This window comes from Cydia strobilella, chromosome Z (assembly GCF_947568885.1).
Source record: "Cydia strobilella chromosome Z, ilCydStro3.1, whole genome shotgun sequence".
NCBI lineage: Eukaryota > Metazoa > Arthropoda > Insecta > Lepidoptera > Tortricidae > Cydia > Cydia strobilella.
Genome location: NC_086068.1, coordinates 17,609,483 through 17,632,783, shown reverse-complemented (window position 1 = coordinate 17,632,783; position 23,301 = coordinate 17,609,483). Strand labels below are relative to the sequence as shown.

At 37.6% G+C, this 23,301-nt stretch overlaps 2 protein-coding genes across 2 annotated transcripts in view; one reads left to right on the top strand and one right to left on the bottom strand.

Annotated features, from left to right (window-relative positions):
• Window positions 1–8,690, bottom strand: part of LOC134754299 (RING finger and SPRY domain-containing protein 1-like) — a 29,174-nt gene extending 20,484 nt beyond the window's left edge. The window contains exons 1-5 of the mRNA XM_063690536.1: window positions 8,545–8,690; window positions 7,797–7,987; window positions 5,738–5,918; window positions 609–779; window positions 156–363 (exon numbers count right to left, since the gene is read on the bottom strand). Of these exons, the coding sequence (XP_063546606.1) occupies window positions 156–363; window positions 609–779; window positions 5,738–5,918; window positions 7,797–7,984 (748 nt within the window). The 5' untranslated portion in view covers window positions 7,985–7,987; window positions 8,545–8,690. The remainder of the gene's footprint in view (window positions 1–155; window positions 364–608; window positions 780–5,737; window positions 5,919–7,796; window positions 7,988–8,544) is intronic.
• An 8,480-nt stretch (window positions 8,691–17,170) lies between these two features.
• Window positions 17,171–23,301, top strand: part of LOC134754473 (uncharacterized) — a 123,541-nt gene continuing 117,410 nt past the window's right edge. The window contains exon 1 of the mRNA XM_063690807.1: window positions 17,171–17,780. Coding sequence (XP_063546877.1) covers window positions 17,300–17,780 — 481 coding nt within the window. The 5' untranslated portion in view covers window positions 17,171–17,299. The remainder of the gene's footprint in view (window positions 17,781–23,301) is intronic.

The window sequence follows — 23,301 nt, the reverse complement described above, 5'->3', positions numbered from 1 at the left end:
TTCCGAGTGACGTCAAGAGGTTGACATGGCGAGAGGACTTATTCAGGCCAACTTTGTTGATTCGATCTTTATAACAGAAACTGCGCGGAAGTGTCCAGCAATACTAATAAACACGAGCCCACACGTAGTGTGTGGGAGAACAGTTTGACACTTACACAGGTTGTCGAGCGCCCACTGCGCGCAGAACCCGACCTGCCGCCACACGGGGTCCTTGTTCCCCGCTAACTTCTCCAGCTCGAGCAGAGGGTTCCCTCGCTCTCGCTCCAGACACTTGTTGATCGTCAACTTGTTTTCAGTCGTGTGGGCAAATTTTTCTAATGCTAACAATGCGAAGAGGACCACGCATGCTTCACGACGTTTCACCTGGGAAAATAATAAATGCTCTGTATATATTATTTTAATACAATAATGAAAATTGACGACCATTAATTTTATTTGAACTAAATTATCTGCCGGAATTAGCATGTCTGCAGGATCTGAACAATTTTAGCTTCTTATCTTTCATTGCACCTATTTAAATAAAATAGACCAACAGCATACATGTCATCAAGCTCACCTACATATCACTTACCAGCAGGCTGGTACGACAGGCCCACCTGCGGTCTTACCAGAAACGCGATGAGATATTCGAGTGTGTTCTGCGTGAGCACGGCGACGCTGTTGGGTCCCGCCAGCTTCTCGGCCAGGCAGCCCAGAACCACGCAAATGTTCCGCTCAATTCGCACGTTCATGTCACCTTGCGCTGCCCTCTGGGACGACAGACCCAGCATTTGCGTCACCTGCGACGGTCGCAGCTATTATCATTTGCGTAATATAACATTTTACATCTTATCTCCGTAAAAGACACAAAACTTAACTCATTTCAAGCATCAGGATCACTTACACAGCTAGAGTTAGACCAAGCTAAGTTGGCAGCAAATTTTGATAGCCCAGACGGTGCATGTTTCATTTTAAACGTCAAACTTCTATGAAATTATGACGTTTAAATAACACTTGCACCGTCTGGGCTATCAATATTGCTGCCAACTAAGCTTGGTCTAACTCTATTCACTAAAAGTATCACGCCTCCAACCGCCGGTAACTTCACAAGGATTAGTTTTGATTCAGAAAAGCGTCAGATCAGCTGAGCTTTCAAGTAGCCAACGTAGATAAAATCAGAAACAATACGATCCGTCGCAGCCTTGTGCTGTTCTTTTTACTAAGGAGAAGTGAACGATATCCCTTTTAGGCCTAGCATAGGAGGGGCGCGACAGTGCCTCACCCATGAGATAGATTACCCGCCTTTTCAAAAATTCAAAAAATTCAAAAGTCAAAATTATTTATTTTATAAAAACATATGATGCAGGGGATGGAGCCACCCGGTAAGCAAATAAATGCCTATGTTGGGAGGCACCGCTCATCCCTAGGTTTATATTATAAGGTTTACAAATAGACTTGAGTACAAAACCCTTTACCATTTCAAACAAATAAGTAACTTACTACATAGAACATGCTTGGACAAGACATAAATTAGACATACTATTTACAATTTTTAACACGGTGTGTGTGTGTGTGTTTGCGTGGTGCTTCTTAGTATTCTTAGTGTTCAGTGACTGTATTAATGAGTCTAAATGTATTAATTAAAAACCGGCCAAGTGCGAGTCTGACTCGCGCACGAAGGGTTCCATACCATTACGGAAATAACAGCAAAAAAATCACGTTTGTTGTATGGGAGCCCCATTTAAATATTTATATTATTCTGTTTTTAGTATTTTTTGTTATAGCGGCAACAGAAATACATCATCTGTGAAAATTTCAACTGTCTAGCTATCACGGTTCATGAGATACAGCCTGGTGACAGACAGATAGACAGACGGACAGACAGACAGCGGAGTCTTAGTAATAGGGTCCCGTTTTTACCCTTTGGGTACGGAACCCTAAAAAGGGACGAGTAGTCTATCTCGCGGGCGAGATTTTTGCGCGCCACTCCTGTGCTAGCGCGGCTGTACAAAGTACAAGAGATGGGATACACGAAGCAATGGTTTTGAAATGGCAATAGGGATGTTGACATGATTCGCGAAATATATAAAATGTTATGTTTTTACCATAGCAGGAAATATTAGAATGCTGAAAATTATATTTTGTAAGTGTAAATATGTGTAATAATTTTCATTACCTAACAAGATATATAATATAATGAAAAAGCATGCGTGGCTAATATCTAGGATTATGAGCCTAATAGCGGTTCAATAACTTGCATGTTACGAGCAAATGTGTTGAAATAGTACGTTACGATACAAGTGCGAAAAAAAAATAGCCACAACCGAATACAGAACCTCTTCCTGCTATGAATTTAAAGTCGGTTAAAAATAGGAAATTCGCAACGAAAGGCGATAAATTAAAACACAACCGAAGGGAGTCTTTAAATCGACCTTTAAGATGTACCGTACAACGTTATACAGTACATATGGCCCTTTGAATTTTTTAACATAGTTGCGTAATGTGCTAATTATCGCACTAGTGCGGTAAAGTAGTTCCATATGTACTGTAATAGTACATTTCGATGCTAGTGCGGAAAGTATGTCATTACCCCACGAGTACCGAGATATCTTGCCACGAGCCGTAGGCGAGTGGCAAGACTCGGGACGAGTGAAGAATGACATTTCCGCACGTGTATCGAACGACGTTTTTTAATACAGTTGCGAAAAATTAGAAAAGCAACAAATAAGGAATGGAATTCGGAACTTTTATTTTATTAATTCTGTGACATCATTGACATTGACATTATGAAGAGGTGTTTATCTTCTAGCTTTTATTCGACTAGAATAGATTTTGTTATTTTTATTGAACCCACTTCAATGAAAGTTTTTTTTTTTTCAAATGCATGTTCTATAAGACAGAAACAATTGTAAATATTAAAAACCTTGTACTATTATTACCTAAATATCGTTATTTACGATTATTAGTGTATCGTATATTTATAAAAACAATATCTAATGTTGCCTTTGGAAACTTAAAACATTCTTGCAGTAAGAAAATACGCCTCTTCTTTGACAGGCGTTCCGTTCCATTCAGACAACTTATTAAGAACGGTTTTTCAACATTAATAATAAAATTAATTAATAAACTTGTTATAATACTTATAATGATGAAGAGGTAAGTAAGAAAATATGAAATATGCATATTTTTCGTATTCTTACATTAGCAGTAGGTTTTTATGTTGATTACGACGTTTAAAGGAAACTAATATTAACACTCATCAATAAGTAGTCATGAATTGAAACAAGTAAAAATTAAAAAAAATTGGAAAAGTAAAAAGCACTAGTTCGCGAAAACCAACTTTCCGCACGCTAAATAGCCACGAAAAGTAGCACTTTTTAAGCAACTGTATTAAAAATTTACTTACTTACTTATTTAATATTTAATTTTTCTAAAACAGTTTCATTGGCTGAATGAGTAATGCCGTTGACAATTGGCAGTTTTAGAACGAAAAAAATAATTAAAAGTAAGCACGCTGATTTTCATACTTTAATTATAAAATCGTTTTAAAATTACTGGTTTCCTAAAATATGTGTTTTTTCATAAATATTGCAATTAAATGTTTTTCGCTATGGATTATTATGACCAGACATGCAAAGTCTCCGATTGAAAGTAAGTTCTAAGGAAAAAATCATAGCCATTCGTATATTACATTTATTAAGTACTGCTTACGCAAATTTGCCTTAAATTTTTGGTTTCCTCGTATTCGATATGAAAAGTTGATTGTTTAACTCGAGTAAAAGGCACCAAGCATCATTTCTTTATTATTTATTGTATTGCAGTCATGCTCATTACACATTAGGTGTATTTCATCCCTTTTAGTCCGTTTGCTATGGGGAAACAGTATGACATTTTGGGGTACAGCAATGCCATTTGGTACGAATGTTATACACGTCTACCTAAGCCCAAGACGCCCGGTAGCCAGCTTGAACTCCGCGTCAGGGGGGAGGGGGGGAGGGGGGGGGGGTCAAAGTACAGAGCTCCCGGCGCTCAGAAACCTGTGTACTCTCATTGATTTTAATTATATATTATGAACATATACACAAGGATGTTCCTGTTAGGCTAAACTTTATATCATTACAAGTTACTCATTGATGTTAAATTCTCTAAACATCTACAATAATTTACCACGGACTAAGTACAAATATAATTACAGGATTAAACGAACTTACCCGAAGTGAAGTTCTATCCTGATTATATGAAGTACTTAGTCCGTGGTAGGAGTTTCCCTCCCTCCCAAGTTAACGTTGATTTTGTTAACTTCTTCCCTCTGGATATAGCTCTAAACCTACTGACATTTAGGGTGTTGCCAGGGCGGAGCTTTTCTTTTTCTTTCTAGCTATGAAATTCACGACGTTCTATGGCAGAATTGAGGACAACTAACAACAGAAAACAGAAATTGCTGTACCCCAATATGTATACCTCTCCATACAAGCATGCCCCATAGCAAACGGACTATTTGTTAGCATCTTCTATAATACTTGCTCCAGTTTAGCCTATTGTGACGGATGGGTAGCTACGGAATCCTACACTGAGCATGGCCCGACATGCTCTTGGCCGGTTTTATTTTTACTACTGCATTACTTGACATTGTTTCAAAATTAACTGTAACCTTTACTTAAATAATATTGGAAGTAAAATAATAATATCATGAAAACCGGCTTTTTTACTAACTCGCGGAAATTCTTATAAAAATGTACCCTATGAAAGAAATACAATTGTGTACCATAATTATAATTTAGTATCTTCCCTATTATTTCCAATCAAAGCTTTACATCTAAACACATTACATCCAGAAAATCTATGAAATTGAAGTCGGTTAAAAAAACTATAAGACGACCTTCGTCTCAGAGTGTATAGGTACTAGTACAAGTAGTCCATCATTCGGACATTGTTGTTGATTTTTGACCAGACTTGGTTTATCATGGGCGGCTGCCTATCAGTTAGAGCCTCAAGCAAACAAACAATACCAAGTATTTGCCTAACAATAATGCGAGCAAATAAAAAATACGCCGTTCTAAATTATTGCTCCACTTTATCTAACCTTAACATGTATTAAGATGCGTGCTAAACACATGTATATATGTAAGAAAACTACTCTAGTATACCTACCGGCATGCAACGACTAAAGCGTGACTATGGTTTGCTCAATACACGTTTCCTCAATATATGACGCACGCTGCCAATAGAGATGGGTGGTGAGTAAAAACTCATGGGTAGGTAAATACCGAGTAAATACTCAGTATTTATTCAATATACCCGTATTTACCCGTTTATTGTTTATATACCCACCAAATTGGTGTGTATAAACTATTTAGTGCTGAAAGGGGCATATAAATTTGAAATATACCTAGGTGTGTTTAGCAAGCCGCTATTGGATTAAGTACAAACAGCAACACTCCTAACTGTACATTGGTGGATCTTATTACAAAAGGCGATAAGCTCCACCAATGTACCGTAAACTATGAAAAAGTAAAATTTAGATTTAGCCTTAAACTACCTAAAATGACCTCAAAAGCAGTATACTAGTAAATTAAAAAAATTTAATACGTAAAGATGAACTCGAACCAATATCAATAATAAATTAAGTAATTTCGTACCAAACTGACAAAACAGCTTAGCTTATAAAGGTAACAATAGGAGGTATTAATGATGATAAATTATAAGTTTTCATTTATCCGGGCTATTTACCAAAATTAAAGTGTATAAGGTAATTTACCTTTACAACGGAATCTTTGGAGGGTAGCGGACAGTCGTCCAGTAGGATGGTGATGACAGACGGGCCGAAAGGGTCTTCGAGCGGTATCACTCTGACCATGGACTTGACCACCTGTATCCATCCTTCCTCTTTGTCCGCTATCATGTGCAGTTTGACCAGAGAGACGGGAGATTCTTCGTCGCTGTAACATGAGGATCATAAATTAGAGTTAGGACCAATTTTAGTATAATGTAAGAGTAAATTGACAGTTACTTTATAGAAACGTTAACATGCGAGAAAGAGACAAGAGTAAAAAATATGTGGTCGCCTGTGGATAAATAGTCAGTTCTGACACATAAAGATACAATATTTATAACCTAAATGTGATTTACATACCCAACAAACACATTAGCCATAACAACAACTCATTTAGAGTCCTGAGTGACATAGTAGTTTTATAAGACCCATAATAATAGTTTTAGGTGATACTATGGAAATAAACGGTGTTATTAATACACTGGCGCTAGTAAGGTGATATAATAGACATATGATTGCATAATGCAGCTAAAGGCCGACTAAAGTAGACATCGGATTATTGAGGACAAAATTAGATGACAGCTAGGTATGGAGACTATCAAGTTCCTATATCGATAAACTCGACTATCAATGCTTTTCCCATGTACTAGTGATCTCTCTAAGATTAGCTTGTACAAATATAATTGCATTTAAAGTATAATAATAAATTAAATAATAGCTTCATTTTCTTCTTCTTTATTTTAAAAGGATTTTTGAAACTTCACTGATCAACGCGTTTTTCTTCCGAATATCCGTACTTTTGAATAACAGTATATTTCATAAGCCAATGGTACTCATAACCTGGCAATCATTTGAAGAATGCTTTGTGTCCTACTTTATCAGAGTCCCCAATATAATATGTACATACTTAAGTCCCATGTTAGTTTTAAAATTATGAGCGAAAATCGTGTTAGTTTAAATCAATATAAAGCTGGGAGCAATCACTAGTATGTGGGCATTTGGGCAAAGCATTCAATATTGAGTTTATTGATACAGGAACCCACTAACTGTCATCCGATGTCTGGCAATAAGTGTTCTCTGTGGTTGGTCCTATACTCACACAACAAAGAATGTCCCTACGTCCCTACACTCTGTATCATATAACGTCAGGTGACAACCAAAACTCACTAATTGCAAAAAAAATATTAAACAAACATCAACCTTGTTTTGATAGGGTTCAATATGGCTCTGAACTTGTAGCAGTAGTGAGTTTTGATAGGGTTCAATATGGCTCTGAACTTGTAGCAGTAGTGAGTTTTGATAGGGTTCAATATGGCTCTGAACTTGTAGCAGTAGTGAGTTTGGGTTGTCACCAGACAATAAACAAACACACACATACAAATTATCAAAATCAAAATAATTTTATATTTTACTCATACTACTGGTAGCATTGCAATTAGGAAAACGATTTCGCATTTAGCATGAAACCTAATTAATTGCATGCAGTGTAATAGCAGTGATTGCATAATGAATTAGATGCAACGTAAGCAGCATCAGCGATAAAACATTTTTATGTTAATTGTTTATGAGTATGGATCATGCTATAAAAGTTTGCAATGAAGTGTTCATTTTCCTTACTTTACTACCTTTAACCTCTAGCTGCCCAGAGGCCTACAATAAGGTCACCCATTCCATTCAAATTTAATCTTTATTTTGACAAAATCATTATTTCAATAGCCTTGATTAAGGTGAAATTTAGTAATCATTTTCAGAATTAGTAACAATGCAAAATCAGTTTGTAAAAAAAGTTTGCCATAAGAATGATATTAAAATTTTCTAATTACTTCAATAATATACCTAAAAACAGATATTGTTGAAGTAAACAAACAACTACAACAATCAATAAAATAAAAAATTGCTTTGCATACTATCTCACCATCTTCAACATCCTTTACCACCCTCATCATAATAAAAGTGTTAATAAATTTCACAAGGTTCTAACAATGTGACTGGCTACATTTTGGCCAGCCTATAAAATATTCAGAATCAAATTTTGCTCACTCACTTGTCTACAATTGAAGCTATGAGACCAAGCATCTCCAACACAAGTTGGTCTACGAGCTTGGAGTCCACAACCTTGGTGACGCGAGGCCGCGCCTCCAACATGGCCGGGGACGCGGACTCGGGCTCGGGGCTCAGCGAGTACACATCACCTTCTTCTGGACCCTTGTCTTTACACCAACACACCCCCATTACCTAGAATAACAAACAAGCTCAATTTATTTACTATATCATCCACATAAGACACATATTTAGAAATATTTAAGCTGTTGAATTGTTATGAGATGTTCTTACAATTCCGACAGCTTATTATAATTATAACTATACTATTGTACAAGTAATAATCGAATGATTTATTAATGTTGTTTCTCAAAAATTTAAAGCAATTATGCTTAGGGGACCACTTAATAATCTACTCAAGCAAAACAAAAACATAAAATATAATCTACTCTCCACACATGTAACATCAAAAGTACACTCTTTGTTTTAGTAATATTTTTTTTACAAATATCGCACCTATTTATTAAACACTTGAATTTGTTCTTTAAATATTTTTTATTTGTATCAAATTTCAAAATCATACATATTCTTACCAAAACGATGCAGTTAAATTTATCTCGGACGAAATAAAGCGGACGAAAGAAAATAAATTGTTTCCTAGAATAACTTATAATAATATAATATATGAAGATTGAATATGATTCTGAATTAGGTGGTGAATCACAACATTACAAATCATAAGTCACACTTACTGTAGTTTGATGTCGGGTTTCATTGCATTATTACAGATTTCAGCCTAACAAATCTAACAATTCCCGTGCTCTGTTTTACCGCAGGTATAATGTTTCAAAATGTTGTAATATTGTTGTAGGTACTCAGAACATTCTTCTTTCAGGTGTAGACAGGTATAGTTCTCAAAATATTGGCTACTCAACCGATACAACAGCACATCTGTCATGTCACGTCACTTTACAAACAGATTAGGAAAAACATTGTGTTTTGTATAGTGGTACTAACAGACGAATGGATCAACCGGACTGAATCAGGACATGTCACTCTTAGAATCTGTATCAAAGAGTCACAGATTATATAATACTATACTAAAGAGTATAGTAAGTATATAGAATAAAAGAGCCCTCTTTAAACATTTTATGGAAACTCATTTGAAAGCGCCATCTCCGATTAGCATCCGTAACTAACGATGTATGTGTGCGTGCACATTTACATATGCATCCGAATTGTGTACTTTCGTCCTATATAATAATATTAGGTCTACTTGTAAACCACCCAAGTAGACCAAATATTTTGTAGAAAAGATTTAAAAGAAATTAAATCAAAATCATTAAAAAACATACTCTGTACTTCATAGTAAAACAAGTATGTTTATACAAGTATAGGTATGATATTATTACACTTTTAGATTTCACACACACACATCGTCTTACTTAGAGGAATCAAATTGCACAATCTCTGCAGTTTCATCGGACAACTATGTCGTAAACAAAATTAAAATCATTTTAAAGGTCTTAATCATAGCCATAGCCTTTTTTATCGCTGGTTGCAATTAGCGCCAAGGATGGTATTTTCTTCTTACCTCCGAGGATATCTAGGCCTCCCGGCATTGCCTTGAGCACCGCTAAAATTTTAAATCTCCAGGTTTTGTAACATTGAAACTATTGGGATTCTAATATATGTATGTGTATGTATGTATGTATGTATGTATGTATCTGGTGGCGCGGTCACGTATCACGTATGGCGGAGGAGAGAGTGGCGAAGCGCATCTTTTTTTATGAACTAGAGAAGGGTAAGCGGAAACCTGGCGGACAACTCCTCCGATACAAAGATGTTCAGAAACGAAACATGAAAAGATGCAACATCGAGCCCTCTCAGTGGGAAGGTTTGGCAGCACAGCGTCCTGAGTGGCGCAGGCTGGTGCAGGACAAAGTCCGCGATTTCGAGGAGCAACGCATAGTTGACCTCGATGCTAAACGCGACGAGCTGAAAGCACGCCAGCCTGCTTCCATTCATTACCATTATGTGGCTGGTGTTCTCACGTGCTCTCAATGTGCACGGGGGTTCGCCTCGAAGATCGGCTACATCAGCCATATTCGGGCGCACGAGCGCCGTGCTAACTGTAACAGTTAGCTCCTAGTTACTAGGAGTCGAAGTGGTCGCCATGGTCGAAATCGGCCGGAAGGATCATCATCATCATCATTTGAATGTTACTCGTGTTTTATGCTGCTTGCTTGCTTGCTCCGATTTTACTTTGCTCTGCTAGGCACTTTAAAATTAATAGAGAAATAATAAGTTCGTATCAATCATACCTCTGTTTACGATTTTTTTTTTTCTGACAGTAAATAACCGTTGCCAGGTAACAACCATGTAACAACATTATGAATAAAGAAAGGTTTAATTTAATTTAATGTTGTTATTTTATATTTTATTCAATTACAATAACATGTACACAAGTGTGATAGTTCCATAGAATTTCATATTATCAAACCGTTAAACAAAATTACAACTTTCATAAAGAAAGGTCTTGACGTACGCGTACGAGATTATATTCTTTGATATGCAACCTTCTTAATGTCGTATTCACGCCTTTAAATTGTATCAATTTTATAGTGACATCTGGTGACGTAGTTTGCATAATAGTAAGTCAACTTTACGCAAAAGTAGGTAGTCGATCCAATTAATAGAAATCGCCTCCATCTTTACTAATGTTAACTACATTTCTAAGTGTCGCCCCCCTGGTCCCACTGTGTAATCGACCGTCAGAAGCTGGTACGGTATTTGCCTACGTCCGTTTCAGTCCGGTGAACTGTCCGATCGTCTGTTAGCATTGGATCAAATATTGCTGCTGGCAACTTTGAGTTATTAGTCTGTCTCTGTGGTTCTTTGGTTTAAATATTTTAATTTCAAACGGTTTAAGAAAACTATAAAAACTTAATAAAAAAGTAAACTCATAAGCGTAAAAACTGGTTGTAATAAGAAGTAATCTCTCGTTATCTAAGACCATTGGGTTAACGGGAGACATATTCGATTCTAGCATTTATGTGGAGACGCCTCACGCCTGCATTGTGAACAATAACACTTCTTTGCTTTGTTGTAGGAAAATTTATTGATCGCCAATCTTGAATTTCTCTTATACCTATTATGAAACAGGTGAGAATTAACATTATTCAATATTCGCTTTAAATAGGTACCATATAATTATCTTTATTTATATGCACCAATCAAACCATGGTTCGTTATTGTGTGGCGAGAGGTAGGTATATTATAATACATAATTATATGTTTCTTGTCGCAAACAAAAGTGACACAGCCATACAACGCGATAACAAACCACGAAGTGAATCGTTCGCATTAGTACTCTAGCAGTCAAGGTCATTAGCTGTGGATCAAAAGCCGTAGCTTTTATGTCTTGCAATGAAACAAGGTTAACGAATGTTTGTCATTTATGACTTACGGTAGACTGTTACACGATAAGAATAGGTAACGCCATAGTTATAAGTATATATTCTGTTTGTTATTTTCCATGCTTGTCCAACTTCGGTAACCCACCCATCTCTGCGCTGCATTTACTTAATAGGCTGTGTCGATATAGGTATGTGTATGTACTTACATGTCCGGTAGGTTAGCCGTAGCGCCCGTAGCACGGAGATACCTATTCTATCAAATTATAGCGTCAGAGGTCAGCGTTGACGGCCGGTCGGAAAAGCTACTAAGCTAGTGATCAGTATAATAGTCGGCTGTCCAACAATGCGCTAACGACATCAGTGCAACAGGGCTTCTCATAGCTTTACCAATAGTAATAGGTGAGTATAAGGTTTGTAATTCCGACCGTTGACTTCCTGCAAATACGCGAACTTGCATGTGTGGAACTACATTCGCGAATGATTATGCGAATGTTTTATGACATTCGTGCTCTTCCAAGGCGTGTCGGTTTTTTGACACACATAAAACCACGCCAACCTCGAACCTTCGCGTAGCTTTCTACGCATTCGTACAACCATGTATACCAATCAACTGTCAAATGCAATCGCAAGTACATTCGCGAATCCACTCTAACCCCGCATTTGCAAATGAATATCCGACCGCCCTTTACGTGCGTGCAAAAATATCCTGGGTGGCTACGGTAGTGTTGTGGATTTAAGCTTTGAGGCGTAAACAACAAGACTTGAGTCGCGACTACTGAGCCTTGAAGCCTCGAACCTTAAAGCCTCGGAACCTTAACGACTTGAACTAGAGTTCGTGTTGCTGCTTACGAGCAAAAAAACCTCGAGTCTTTTGGCCTCAAGCTTTAAAGCCTCCTAAGCTTTGAAGGTTTAAGTCTAAGGTTTTTAGCAGTAAAGGTTTGTAGCAAAAAATAAAAGCTTTTAACAAATAAGATCAACTTATGCTATAGGGTAGGGTAAAATTTAATACGTTTTTGTGAAATAGGGAAAAACAGAAAAAGATAATTATGACTTATCGCGTTTTCAGAGTTCCGTATAGTCAACTAGGAAACCATTATTTTTGGTTATAAATGTATGCCGCGGCATTTTTACAGTTCTGCAGAAACCGTTTCGTTTTTTTTGTCTCTTAGTTGTTTAGTTTGCGTTCATGAATTAGTCAATAGCGGAGGCGGTTAAAAGTTAAAACGTTCAAGCGGTTCAAGTAATCACCCAGTCTTAATTAAGTAATAAATATTTTTTTAAACTTTTATTTTTATTTCTTATGACTCACTCATATAGGACGGAACGGAACGGGAAAATTTTAAAATATAGTTTCATAGAAAATGTATCTGGATGTACATACGCAACGGAATCACTGTTCTAAATGGTCCAACCTGTATACGTTGCAGGCAGTAAATGCGTTAACTGATGTTAAGTTACTCTTCCGATATAGATAGGTATATTATAATATTCGTAAATTCTCTACACAAAAATAATTTCTGCAAAGAGAGCTCAACGTATGAGCTCTAAGCTGGGGCTTGAGCTTAAGATAAAAAGCTAGAGTTCCCTATGAGGCCCGAGTCTTAAAGACTTCATTTTGACAAGTCATAAAAAGTTTGAGTCGTTAAGGTTCTAAACCGCTTTGTGAGCAAACCTTCAACGCTCTAGCTTTCAAAGCTTGAGCCTTAAAGGTTCGCGAGTCGTTAAGGTTCAAAAGTTTTAAAGACTAGTCTTTTAACAACACTACATGCAAGCTTTGCATCAGTTGCTATAATTGGGGCGAAAAATCTCCTTATATGATCATGTTGATACGATGGTCATGTTGATGTAAGAGACGTTGATATTCGTAGACGTGAAAAAGAAGAAAAAATATATGTAGTTCTTGATTATATTATCTTTAATAACACAGCTTCCGATACACGAATTACGACACTTCGCTCGATACAATTAATTCCCAAAGTAACCTCGGACTTTTAATCAAACTTTACTCGGTTATTTATTTATTATGTGACACTATAAACAAAAAACCGGTCAAGCGCGAGTTTGTTTAACTCGCGCACCGAGGGTTCCGTAGAAACTTTAAATTTTCTCATGTAACTATAATCACCAAAGACTTGACCAGAATAATAAGTAATAAGCGTAATTGTATCTAGCCCCATCTATCGGCAAATTGGCGCTAAACTAATTTGCGCGACCTGTATGTATGTTGGTTTGTCTGGGATAATTCTTTATCATGTGAACCGATTTAAATAATTCTTATTTTATTTGAAAGAAGGTGAATTTAGTGTAATCTCATTTGAATCTCATAAATATTTCAAATATAATAAACACCGGCAAAGGGGCTTAAATTGGATATTAAATTACAAAATGTTTTATGATATTTAAAAAAAAAGTATTCAAGATAGAGGTGTGATTATAATTATTTTTCCTGTAATATTTATGATAATGTTAATATTGTGTAAAACTTTCATAATTTTTGGTTGGTAAACTTCGGTGATAAGGGGGGGGGGGGGGGGGAATGGAATTTTTTTAACATTTCCCTTTATAATCTTTTTTCACCGAAAAAAAACATGAAAAATTGTTTTGTAATATTCAGTTTGAGCTCTTTCAAATGATATCCCACTCGACCTAGAAACTAGACCTTGAAATTTTGCCCTCTCTTTATATTGGGCATTTTCCATAATTAATAAGCGTTCTTTATGACAACCATGACAATTCCAAATATCAAATTGATAGCTTAAGTAGTTCTCGAGATATTTAGCAATGTGACAAACAGACGGACGGACGGACGGACAGAGTCGCACCATAAGGGTTCCTTTTGTACCTTTTTGGTACGGAACCCTAAAAAAAGAAGAATAAACAATCTTAACTTAAATAGTAATTTAACAGCTTTCGACTTTCAATAGTGTAAGGCAACGTTTTTAAAATAAATAAATATCGACAAAATTCGATCAAAATTGACACTTGGCGCGCGTGGTCTTTCCCGTCCTTTCTTGTGAAATGTGACAGTGATAGCCGCAAATCGATGGAACGGCCTTAAGAGTCCCCAGCAAGCTCGGCCGAATTGCACCTTCCCATACAAACGTAGTTCCGCTCTCATTTTAAAACTACGTGTTGGATTGTAAATTTGTAATGAAACTTTGCACATATAGTGACATGAGGTATATCTAGGTATGAAATTAGTTTATATAGCTCCAGTTTATAAAACAAATTAAATAGAGCAAAAACAAGTTTTCTATGAAAAGCTTAAATTCACTGTATTTAAATTAACAAACAAACTAACAAACGCATTTTATTTTCATTTATATAGAAGATAGAAGATTATATAGATAAAACGCAAACTGATTAAAAATGGTCGCATTAATTCCTCCACTTTCATATTATTTTATCCTTATGTCCTCTTTCATCACTTTCTTTCAACCTACCTGTAATGGTGTCAATGAATCGACGTGGGTTCACTGACCCTACATGAGTTCATTGACCCCACACCTAAAAGTTTGACAACCATAATTTTTTGAATATTGAGTGCACGGTGTAAAATCGGACAGAAAAATGCAAACAAATAAAAATCGTGTCCGATATGATATTACTGATGCTAGGCCAGTTTTTTTATATGTTAATTAGTGGGTAAAATCGGTTATTTGCCAAATAGTAAACTCTATGGTACCAGCAATAGGGCCGAACATCCGTTCCGTCCCTTCTGACACCTTCAGGTAGTATAATAATAATAAAAATCTGAAATCTACCCCAAGGGGATACGCAGGACTCTCAGCTCTGGCTTGCCTTCATTGGCTGTCCAGAGAGGAGTCGCTAGAGCTATATGCTCCAGGGGTGGAAGTGCATGAAGATGCATAAGACGCGAACTGGCACAGTGGCTGCTAACAGCCACTGGGTAGAAAGCGGCGCACACCTCTCAACACCCCTGAGCCGCTCACACTAGTGTTGCTCCTGGTCGTCATCGCGACGGCAGTTTCAGGGGCCCATCTAGTCAGCGGCGAGTCACCGCCTGCCTCGATAACGTGTACAATCATTGTTATGGCAGGTGTCCGGACCTCTCAGCAATAGCCCAATCTTTTGACCAGCCAAACTTCAACACCATAACCGGCACTCTTTTCCACTGTGTTTATAATAGCCCCTACGCCTGTTGGAACCGATTTACAGGTATCTATTTGTACCCGTGAATGGGTTCTAGCAGGTGTATTACATAACAGCAAACTTCTCCAAAGGGCCTCTACGTGTTGGATCTGTATCCCCACACACACCTATCAAATGACCGGGATGTATATACCCGTGAGTTTATATGAGATACAAATAATAAAAATCTAAGGAAGCTACATATGGAATTACATAAAATGCCAACATTTTTGTGTTTCCGGCCGCGATGGATAAAGGAGATGAGTATATGAGAGAATATGGACCCATATTGGCTCATATACAATTTATTATTCGAATATTTCTAATAATACCGCTTTGTAGTCATAATCATCGTTTCTTTCGTTTAAAATTGTTTCTCATATTTTTTTATTTAAATAGTTAAAACCTACATTATTCATAACGATACATAATCGGTTTTTTTACTCAATGTTATCACTGAGAATGTATCTGTGGCCATAATGTTATTTGTATGAATTTCTTTATTGGGTTGTAAAAAAAACCTCGAAAATAACCTAACCTATCCGAGTCGGATCTGCCTCGGAAGGTCTCGTTCGCTCGCTACGGTCGCTCACTGTCGCTGTACCGATAATGTGCAACCTGATATCTCCAGGTACTGTACGAACTGTGTACTTATACTTTATGGGTTGTAAAAAAAATAACCTCAAAGACTAAGAAAAGGTCCCGCCTCGGATAGGTTAGGTAAGGTTAAGACTAACCTAACCTATCCGAGTCGGATCTGCCCCGAAAGGTCTTGTTCGTTCGGTCGCTGTGAGGGTCACAGGATTTCGGTTCTGTGAGGGTCGAAAACAATATGTCGAGTAATAATATATGCATAAATTTTAGTAATAGAGATATTTATGTAGAATGACATTTTGAATATAATATATTCGAAGTTCCAATGAGTATTGTTTAAAATGAAAATGTATAATGATCATTAGGATGTAAAATCGTATGAGATACATTTTCGGAGTTTCAATAATCGAATTTTATATGAACTTTGGCGCACCCTGAATAAAGTACCACAAAACTAGACTTATATTGACCGGGATATAGACTGTGATTACCTTTTGTATTGTTTATGAGCAACCGTGACCGTGAATCATTCAAAACTCTTGCCACAAAACTGCCGTTAAGCATCTCGCGATTCTCACGTTGGAATTAACTTTTCCTTGAATTTAACGTTGTTAAATACATTATTAAAAAACACGAATATTTATAAACATAAACATGAATATTTTAATTTAATACGACATTCAAATTCGTCCAAATTTCATTCACACATCCTCCACTATGCGTGGTCCGACATGCACTTGGATTACCTATCGGATTTTTCCCTCGGTGTTCCATTTAAAATTACACTCCTCTATTAAAAAGAAAATCATATGTAATATGTATACTATTCGTTTCAAAGATTTCTAGCTGAGATAAACGAGTATTCCATTGGTATATTCCAATTTGTAAGTAATTTCAGTTTTAATTACTTAAGCAGACGAAAAAAAGAATTGTGATTAATTTACCCAGCATTACCCAGTGTAATATCATCTTATTGTAATTCAGAAACAAGGGATATTGTAGTAAAATTAATTATATGTTTGAATAATATGTAAAGGGTGACCGTTAGCGTTTCATGTAAAAATCGTCACCAGGTCCCATACAGTAAGTAGTAAGTGAGAGGACGGTGAGAGGCGGGCGATTGCGATCGATAGGACGAGCGGCGCGGCGCTGCAGTCGGCGAACCGCCTGCCTGATGCCGACTCGCTTGTGCTAAGCCTGGAAGAGCCGAGCGCCGCGCGCCGTGCGTCGCGTCCGCTGCCGCCACCGCACCGTCGCGACTCGCCGCCGCGGCGGCACTTCGCCAGCGCCACTCCGGCACTCCGGCGAGAACTCGCGTCGCGATTCGACGCGTGACGCGACCATGCGCGGCGATCGCGCCGCCCGCGACAACCGTCACAACAAGGATCACGACAACCTAAAATCGTCTCTCAAAAAAGGCAGTAAATCAAAAAAGCACAGAGTAGTTTTTGACGAGAGCGCGAATGAATTTTTCGAAGCGGATTACATTATTGTCGTACGCGATGAGTGTGGGTATTCAGATGAAGGCGAGAGCGAGGAGTGCTCCGGTTGTGGGGCGTGCGAGCAGCGTTACCAGGAGCCAGAGCCCGGGGCGCTCAGCCCGCCGGAAGGGTACAAGGATATGGGGCTGTTTAATAGGGACGGCACGCTGCGGGAGCAGGCGTGGTGGGAGACGGGCGACGTCCTGCTGGTGGGCGAGCGCTCGGGCACGGTGTTCACGCCGCAGCACCTGCAGCTGCTGCGGCGGCTGCAGCGGGAGCGGATGCTGCGCTCCACCATCTGCGCGGACTGCGACGCACACGCCGCGCTCCACCAGCCGCTCGGTGAGTCACCTCTATCTCAGCGAAGGACGAACGCCCGCAAGCCAGACGTTCTGCGTTCGCCCCTAAAATGCCACCGATTATGTATACATATTTATTAACATGCATACTGAACCAGAACTCAAGTATTTCACTTCTAGGGAATGGCGATTCATGACATTATGACTCGCCATACTAGTGAAACCTTATACGAGTAATTGAGAAGCTATCATTGTCTAGTCCGCTCTTTATAAATGATATATCACCTATGTATATATTGTGTCGGTTAGTATTTCACTCGTAAATAAATAGTAAGATGCATGACAATTAAAAGGTATCTTAAGTCATTTAAAAGTAGACATGGCAAGGCGAGTGTTCATGTTTTTCTGACCTTTGCTTTATATTTTTAGGCATTTACAAATATCATTGTGTTTACGTATAGGTATAGAACGAAAGCATATTATGCGAATTTATTAATCTGAATAATTCTCTTACACGCCATGGGTTAACCACTTAAATGAAATCGCGATGAAGTGACGTAAGTATAGAGCGTTATGTTTCTAAACTAATCTATCGTGTCTGGCTTCGCAAGTTAGTCTTGTTTTATATTGTTATTTTTTGAAGTTTATGGTTGAGTGGATATTACCTTCCTTCGCAATTATTATTAACCAACAGTTTCTAAGCCACATTGATTATTCAAGAAAACTATTCGATTTTCAAATATTGCTTGAAGTATATGGCCAATAACTCGAGGGTTAGGATTATTTCAGGATTCATTTTCTCACTCCGTGAGGGCTAACAAAAGAGAAACTTAAAAATTCAGAAGCGCATTCATCGCAGAACGCTATTTAAAGCGTTGCACTATGATGGAAAAATAAAGAAAAAGAGCTATATTTTTTCTAATAGCTACCTGCAGTGAAGCCTTGCAGATAAGCTGTTCGTTGTTAGGTTAGGTACGAATAGGAACCTACACATAAGAGGGCTACACAAAAAACGATTAATAGAGATTTAGAGATGTTACTTACTGAGTTATTCTTCTGCGATGTCGTTTTATTTTATTGATGTTAAAACACATCGGTCACACTCGAGATTTTAGCTTTTAAAGACTGCGTTGGTAATTAAAATAATATTTTTTTATTTAACTGTTCGTTATTTACGTTTCTTAAGTTACAGTCCGCTGACAGACAGACTGACGGACAAATCACGATCCTCCTCGCTTCGCTCGTCGTCGAACCCGTCCTTTAACTCAGGGTTTCTTAAACTTTTTGCAGTCACGGACCATTTTCACAATTTTAATATTTCCACGGACCCCGGTCAAAAAATATTTTAGGATAATAATAAAAACCCTTGTCTATATTTTTTTTAAATTAAGTTTCATTACAGTTCGATTTCGTCAAGTTTACTACAAAATTTTCTAATAAGTATATTTAAAGTAGGTAACTGACTTACTGCGGACCCCCGATAAACATGCTACGGACCCCTAAGGGGTCCGTGGACCCCACTTTAAGAAACCCTGCTTTAACTCTAGCAGAATACCGTGAAAACCAGTTTCACCTAGTAAAAACGCCTTTCCATAGTCTAAATTAGTTTTAAATAAAATTGTTTTTGAATAATTAGTCAAAACTAGTTTTCACCAAGGCATTTTGCGAAACTAGTTTTGACTGAAAAATCCCAGTTAAGGGTCTCCGGCAAGCTCGGTTCTCCATACATACGTAGTTCCGCTCTCATTTTAAAACGACTAGCTAGATTGCACTGAAACTTTGTAAAATAAGATAAGGTATATCTATGTCTGTAATTAGTTATTATAGCTTCAGATACCATAGTTAAAAAAAATACATCGAATTTAAGCTTTTCATACAAAACTTGTTTTTGCTCTATTTCGTTTGTTTTATAAACTGGAGCTATATAAACTAATTTCAGACCTAGATATACCTCATGTCATTATATGTGCAAAGTTTCGTTACAATCCAACACGTAGTTTTAAAATGAGAGCGGAACTACGTTTGTATGGGAAGGTGCAATTCTGCCGAGCTTGCCGGGGACTCTTAAAACTAGTCTTCGCAGACCCTTCATCCACGTTCATAACCATGATTTCATAACCAGTTATGAATATGGATTTTTTTTCACTGTTTCATAACCAGTTATCAAACAAAACTTTGTTTTCCATTTTTACAACCAGAACCTCCTATACATGTCTGGTCTCCTGGTACTTTTCTGAATAATAAAAGTTTACTCAAACATGCAATTGGGTATGAGATTCAGTTAAGTCTTAAAACACAAATTTAATAGTTAAAAACACTTATAACTATGAACACGAAAATAGTTATTTTGTCATTTTGATAAATAGTAAAACGGAATTTTAAATTACCGATTCCTAGCCACGGTTGGCAAATGTTTTGTAACTGTCTACAAAATGGGAATCCAAAATTACACTAAATCAGTAGGTAGGTTAGGTTCGTTAGGTAGCTTCAAATGCCCGAAAGGCAAACTGCCCAGAAATAGGAGCCCCGCGAAGCGAAGTGTAGGGTTCGCACCCTTCATCCACGTTCATAACCATGATTTCATAACCAGTTATGAATATGGATTTTTTTTCACTGTTTCATAACCAGTTATCAAACAAAACTTTGTTTTCCATTTTTACAACCAGAACCTCCTATACATGTCTGGTCTCCTGGTACTTGGTAACTAGCTACAAAATGGGAATCCAAAATTACATTAAATCAATAGGTATGTAGGTTAGGTTCGTTAGGTAGCTTCAAATGCCCGAAGGGCAAACCGCTCAGAAATAGGAGCCCCGCGAAGCGGGGCTCCGTCTAGTTAAGTTGTGAAGTAAATTTTTTTTTAAAGAAACAGTCCGACGAACTCCAGCTAACTAGGCGGAGCCCCGCTTCGCGGGGCTCCTATTTCTGGGCAGTTTGCCCTTCGGGCATTTGAAGCTACCTAACGAACCTAACCTACCTACTGATTTAGTGTAATTTTGGATTCCCATTTTGTAGACAGTTACAAAACATTTGCCAACCGTGGCTAGGAATCGGTAATTTAAAATTCCGTTTTACTATTTATCAAAATGACAAAATAACTATTTTCGTGTTCATAGTTATAAGTGTTTTTAACTATTAAATTTGTGTTTTAAGACTTAACTGAATCTCATACCCAATTGCATGTTTGAGTAAACTCTTATTATTCAGAAAAGTACCAGGAGACCAGACATGTATAGGAGGTTCTGGTTGTAAAAATGGAAAACAAAGTTTTGTTTGATAACTGGTTATGAAACAGTGAAAAAAAATCCATATTCATAACTGGTTATGAAATCATGGTTATGAACGTGGATGAAGGGGTTTTAACTAGTGAAACCCCGTTTTCGTTCAGCTTACAAGTAAAGTCATTTTCGGCTGCACATAAAGTGGTCTATGTTTATTTGTAAATTAGTTATTTATGGGTAGGCATACTTATTATGTTGTGATTATGTGGCGCTATGCCGTCTTTAATGTAACATGCGAGCACAAATGTTGTATCTCACTGAATTAATTTACTTTATATATATTAATACAGCCCGGCAGCTTGAACATGCCATGCTCGCTTAATAGTACATTATTGTCGAGGCTCGGAAGTAGCTACTTGCTGGCTGAGGATTCGTTTTAAACGGACGACCTTGGGAGTCCGTTTAATTGAATCCAACGCCAGCAAGTAGCCTTCCAGCCGAGTCATATATAGTGCTTTTCTCAAAAATGGCGCAATAAATACAAATAAAATAGATATATTTTACAGAAGTAACGTTCTTATGTACATATCTTCACAGAAAAAAGTAAAAATATTTGCTTTGCCGTCGTTTTATTTTTTTAATTAAAAATAGAAGTGTATTTTTCTGCTGAAAATACGCCAACCTATTTGAGACACCTAAATAATCGCGGTACCAACATTATAATAATAAGTACTGGTCATCTGTTTGGCTGTTTAATGGAGCTATTCCTTCATTTGATATGGCCACTTCAACTTTTAAAAAGCTAGGAACTCGACAAATAATGGAATTGAAATGCAACATTGCAGTCCTGAAATCGAGACTGCAATGTTTTTAACTCTTTAATTTTTTGACTGACCATAAACTACGCACTTCGCGACCTACTTTTTTAACCGACTTCAAGATTTCAAAGGAGGAGGTCCTCAATTCGGTTGTATGTTTTTTTTATTTTTATAACCGTCATTTCTGGACCGATTTTGAAAATTCTTTTTTTGATTGTAAGTATATACATACAGATTGGTCCCGTTTTTGTCAAAAAGCATGGGATCCATGAGGAATCGAGGGAACTCCTCAAATGTTAAAGGCATACATATAGTGATTTTAGTATTTTCATCAACAAATCAAGCACTTACATTTAAAAAAGTGACATCTGATGAAGTGGAACTGCTGATGATGATCAGAACGGAACTCTTCAATGACGCATAGTTCACGTTTGGCGATTTGTCCTCTTCGTTATGTTTGTTAAGCAAGTTAGGTTTTCAAGAAACATTTTTGTCAAGCTCGAGTTCTGATGATGGGATCCATGAGGAATCGAGGGAACTCTCAAATATGAAAGGCATACATATAGTGATTTTTGTATTTTTATAAACAAATCCAGCACTTCCATTTAAAAAAGTGACATTTGATGAAGTGGAACTGCTGATGAACAGAACGGAACTCTTCAATGATGCCTAGTTCACGTTTGGCGATTTGTCCTCTTCGTTATGTTTGTTAAGCAAGTTAGGTTTTCAAGAAACATTTTTGTCAAGCTCGAGTTCTGATGATGGAATCCATGAGGAATCGAGGGAACTCCTCAAATGTGAAAGGCATACATAGGTATAGTGATTTTTGTATTTTTATAAACAAATCCAGCACTTCCATTTTAAAAAGTGATATTTGATGAAGTGGAACTGCTGATGATGATCAGAATGGAACTCTTCAATGACACTGACAATGACTTCCTTATGGACCCAGACCTAAACTTGGACCCGGACTCGGACCCGGACCCGGGTCTGAACATGGACCCCAACTCGGACCCGGACCCGGACCGAACTCTGATCCAAACTTAGATCCGGACAGCCGGACACGGACCCGGACTCTGATCCGGACCCAGACCCGGACCCGGAAATGCTACCTACTAGAAAAGTGAGTTAGGTGGGTGGTTGGGTTTTGAACTGCGATTCTCACAGAACAGAACTGCTATCAGAAAAGTAGGTTAGGTTAGAGCTGTGACCCTTACAGAAACGAAATGCTATCAGAAAAGTAGGTTAGGTTAGGTTAGAACTGCGACCCTTACAGAAACGAATGCTACTAGAAAAGATGCTGTCTTTTTCATTTCATTGTCTGGAATCTAAGAGTGCACCATCAACAATAAGTGAACTTTCGGCGGCATCCCCCATTGAAGTCGGTTTTTTTTCTTAAAAATTATTACCGGCAACGTCGACTTTGCTGTCCATTTTTGAGAAAAAGTCTTTGCTTACGGTGGCGTCGTTGATCTGGTCGCCACTTTCCCGAATGAAGGTTGAGGGAGACGATGGCTGAGATACG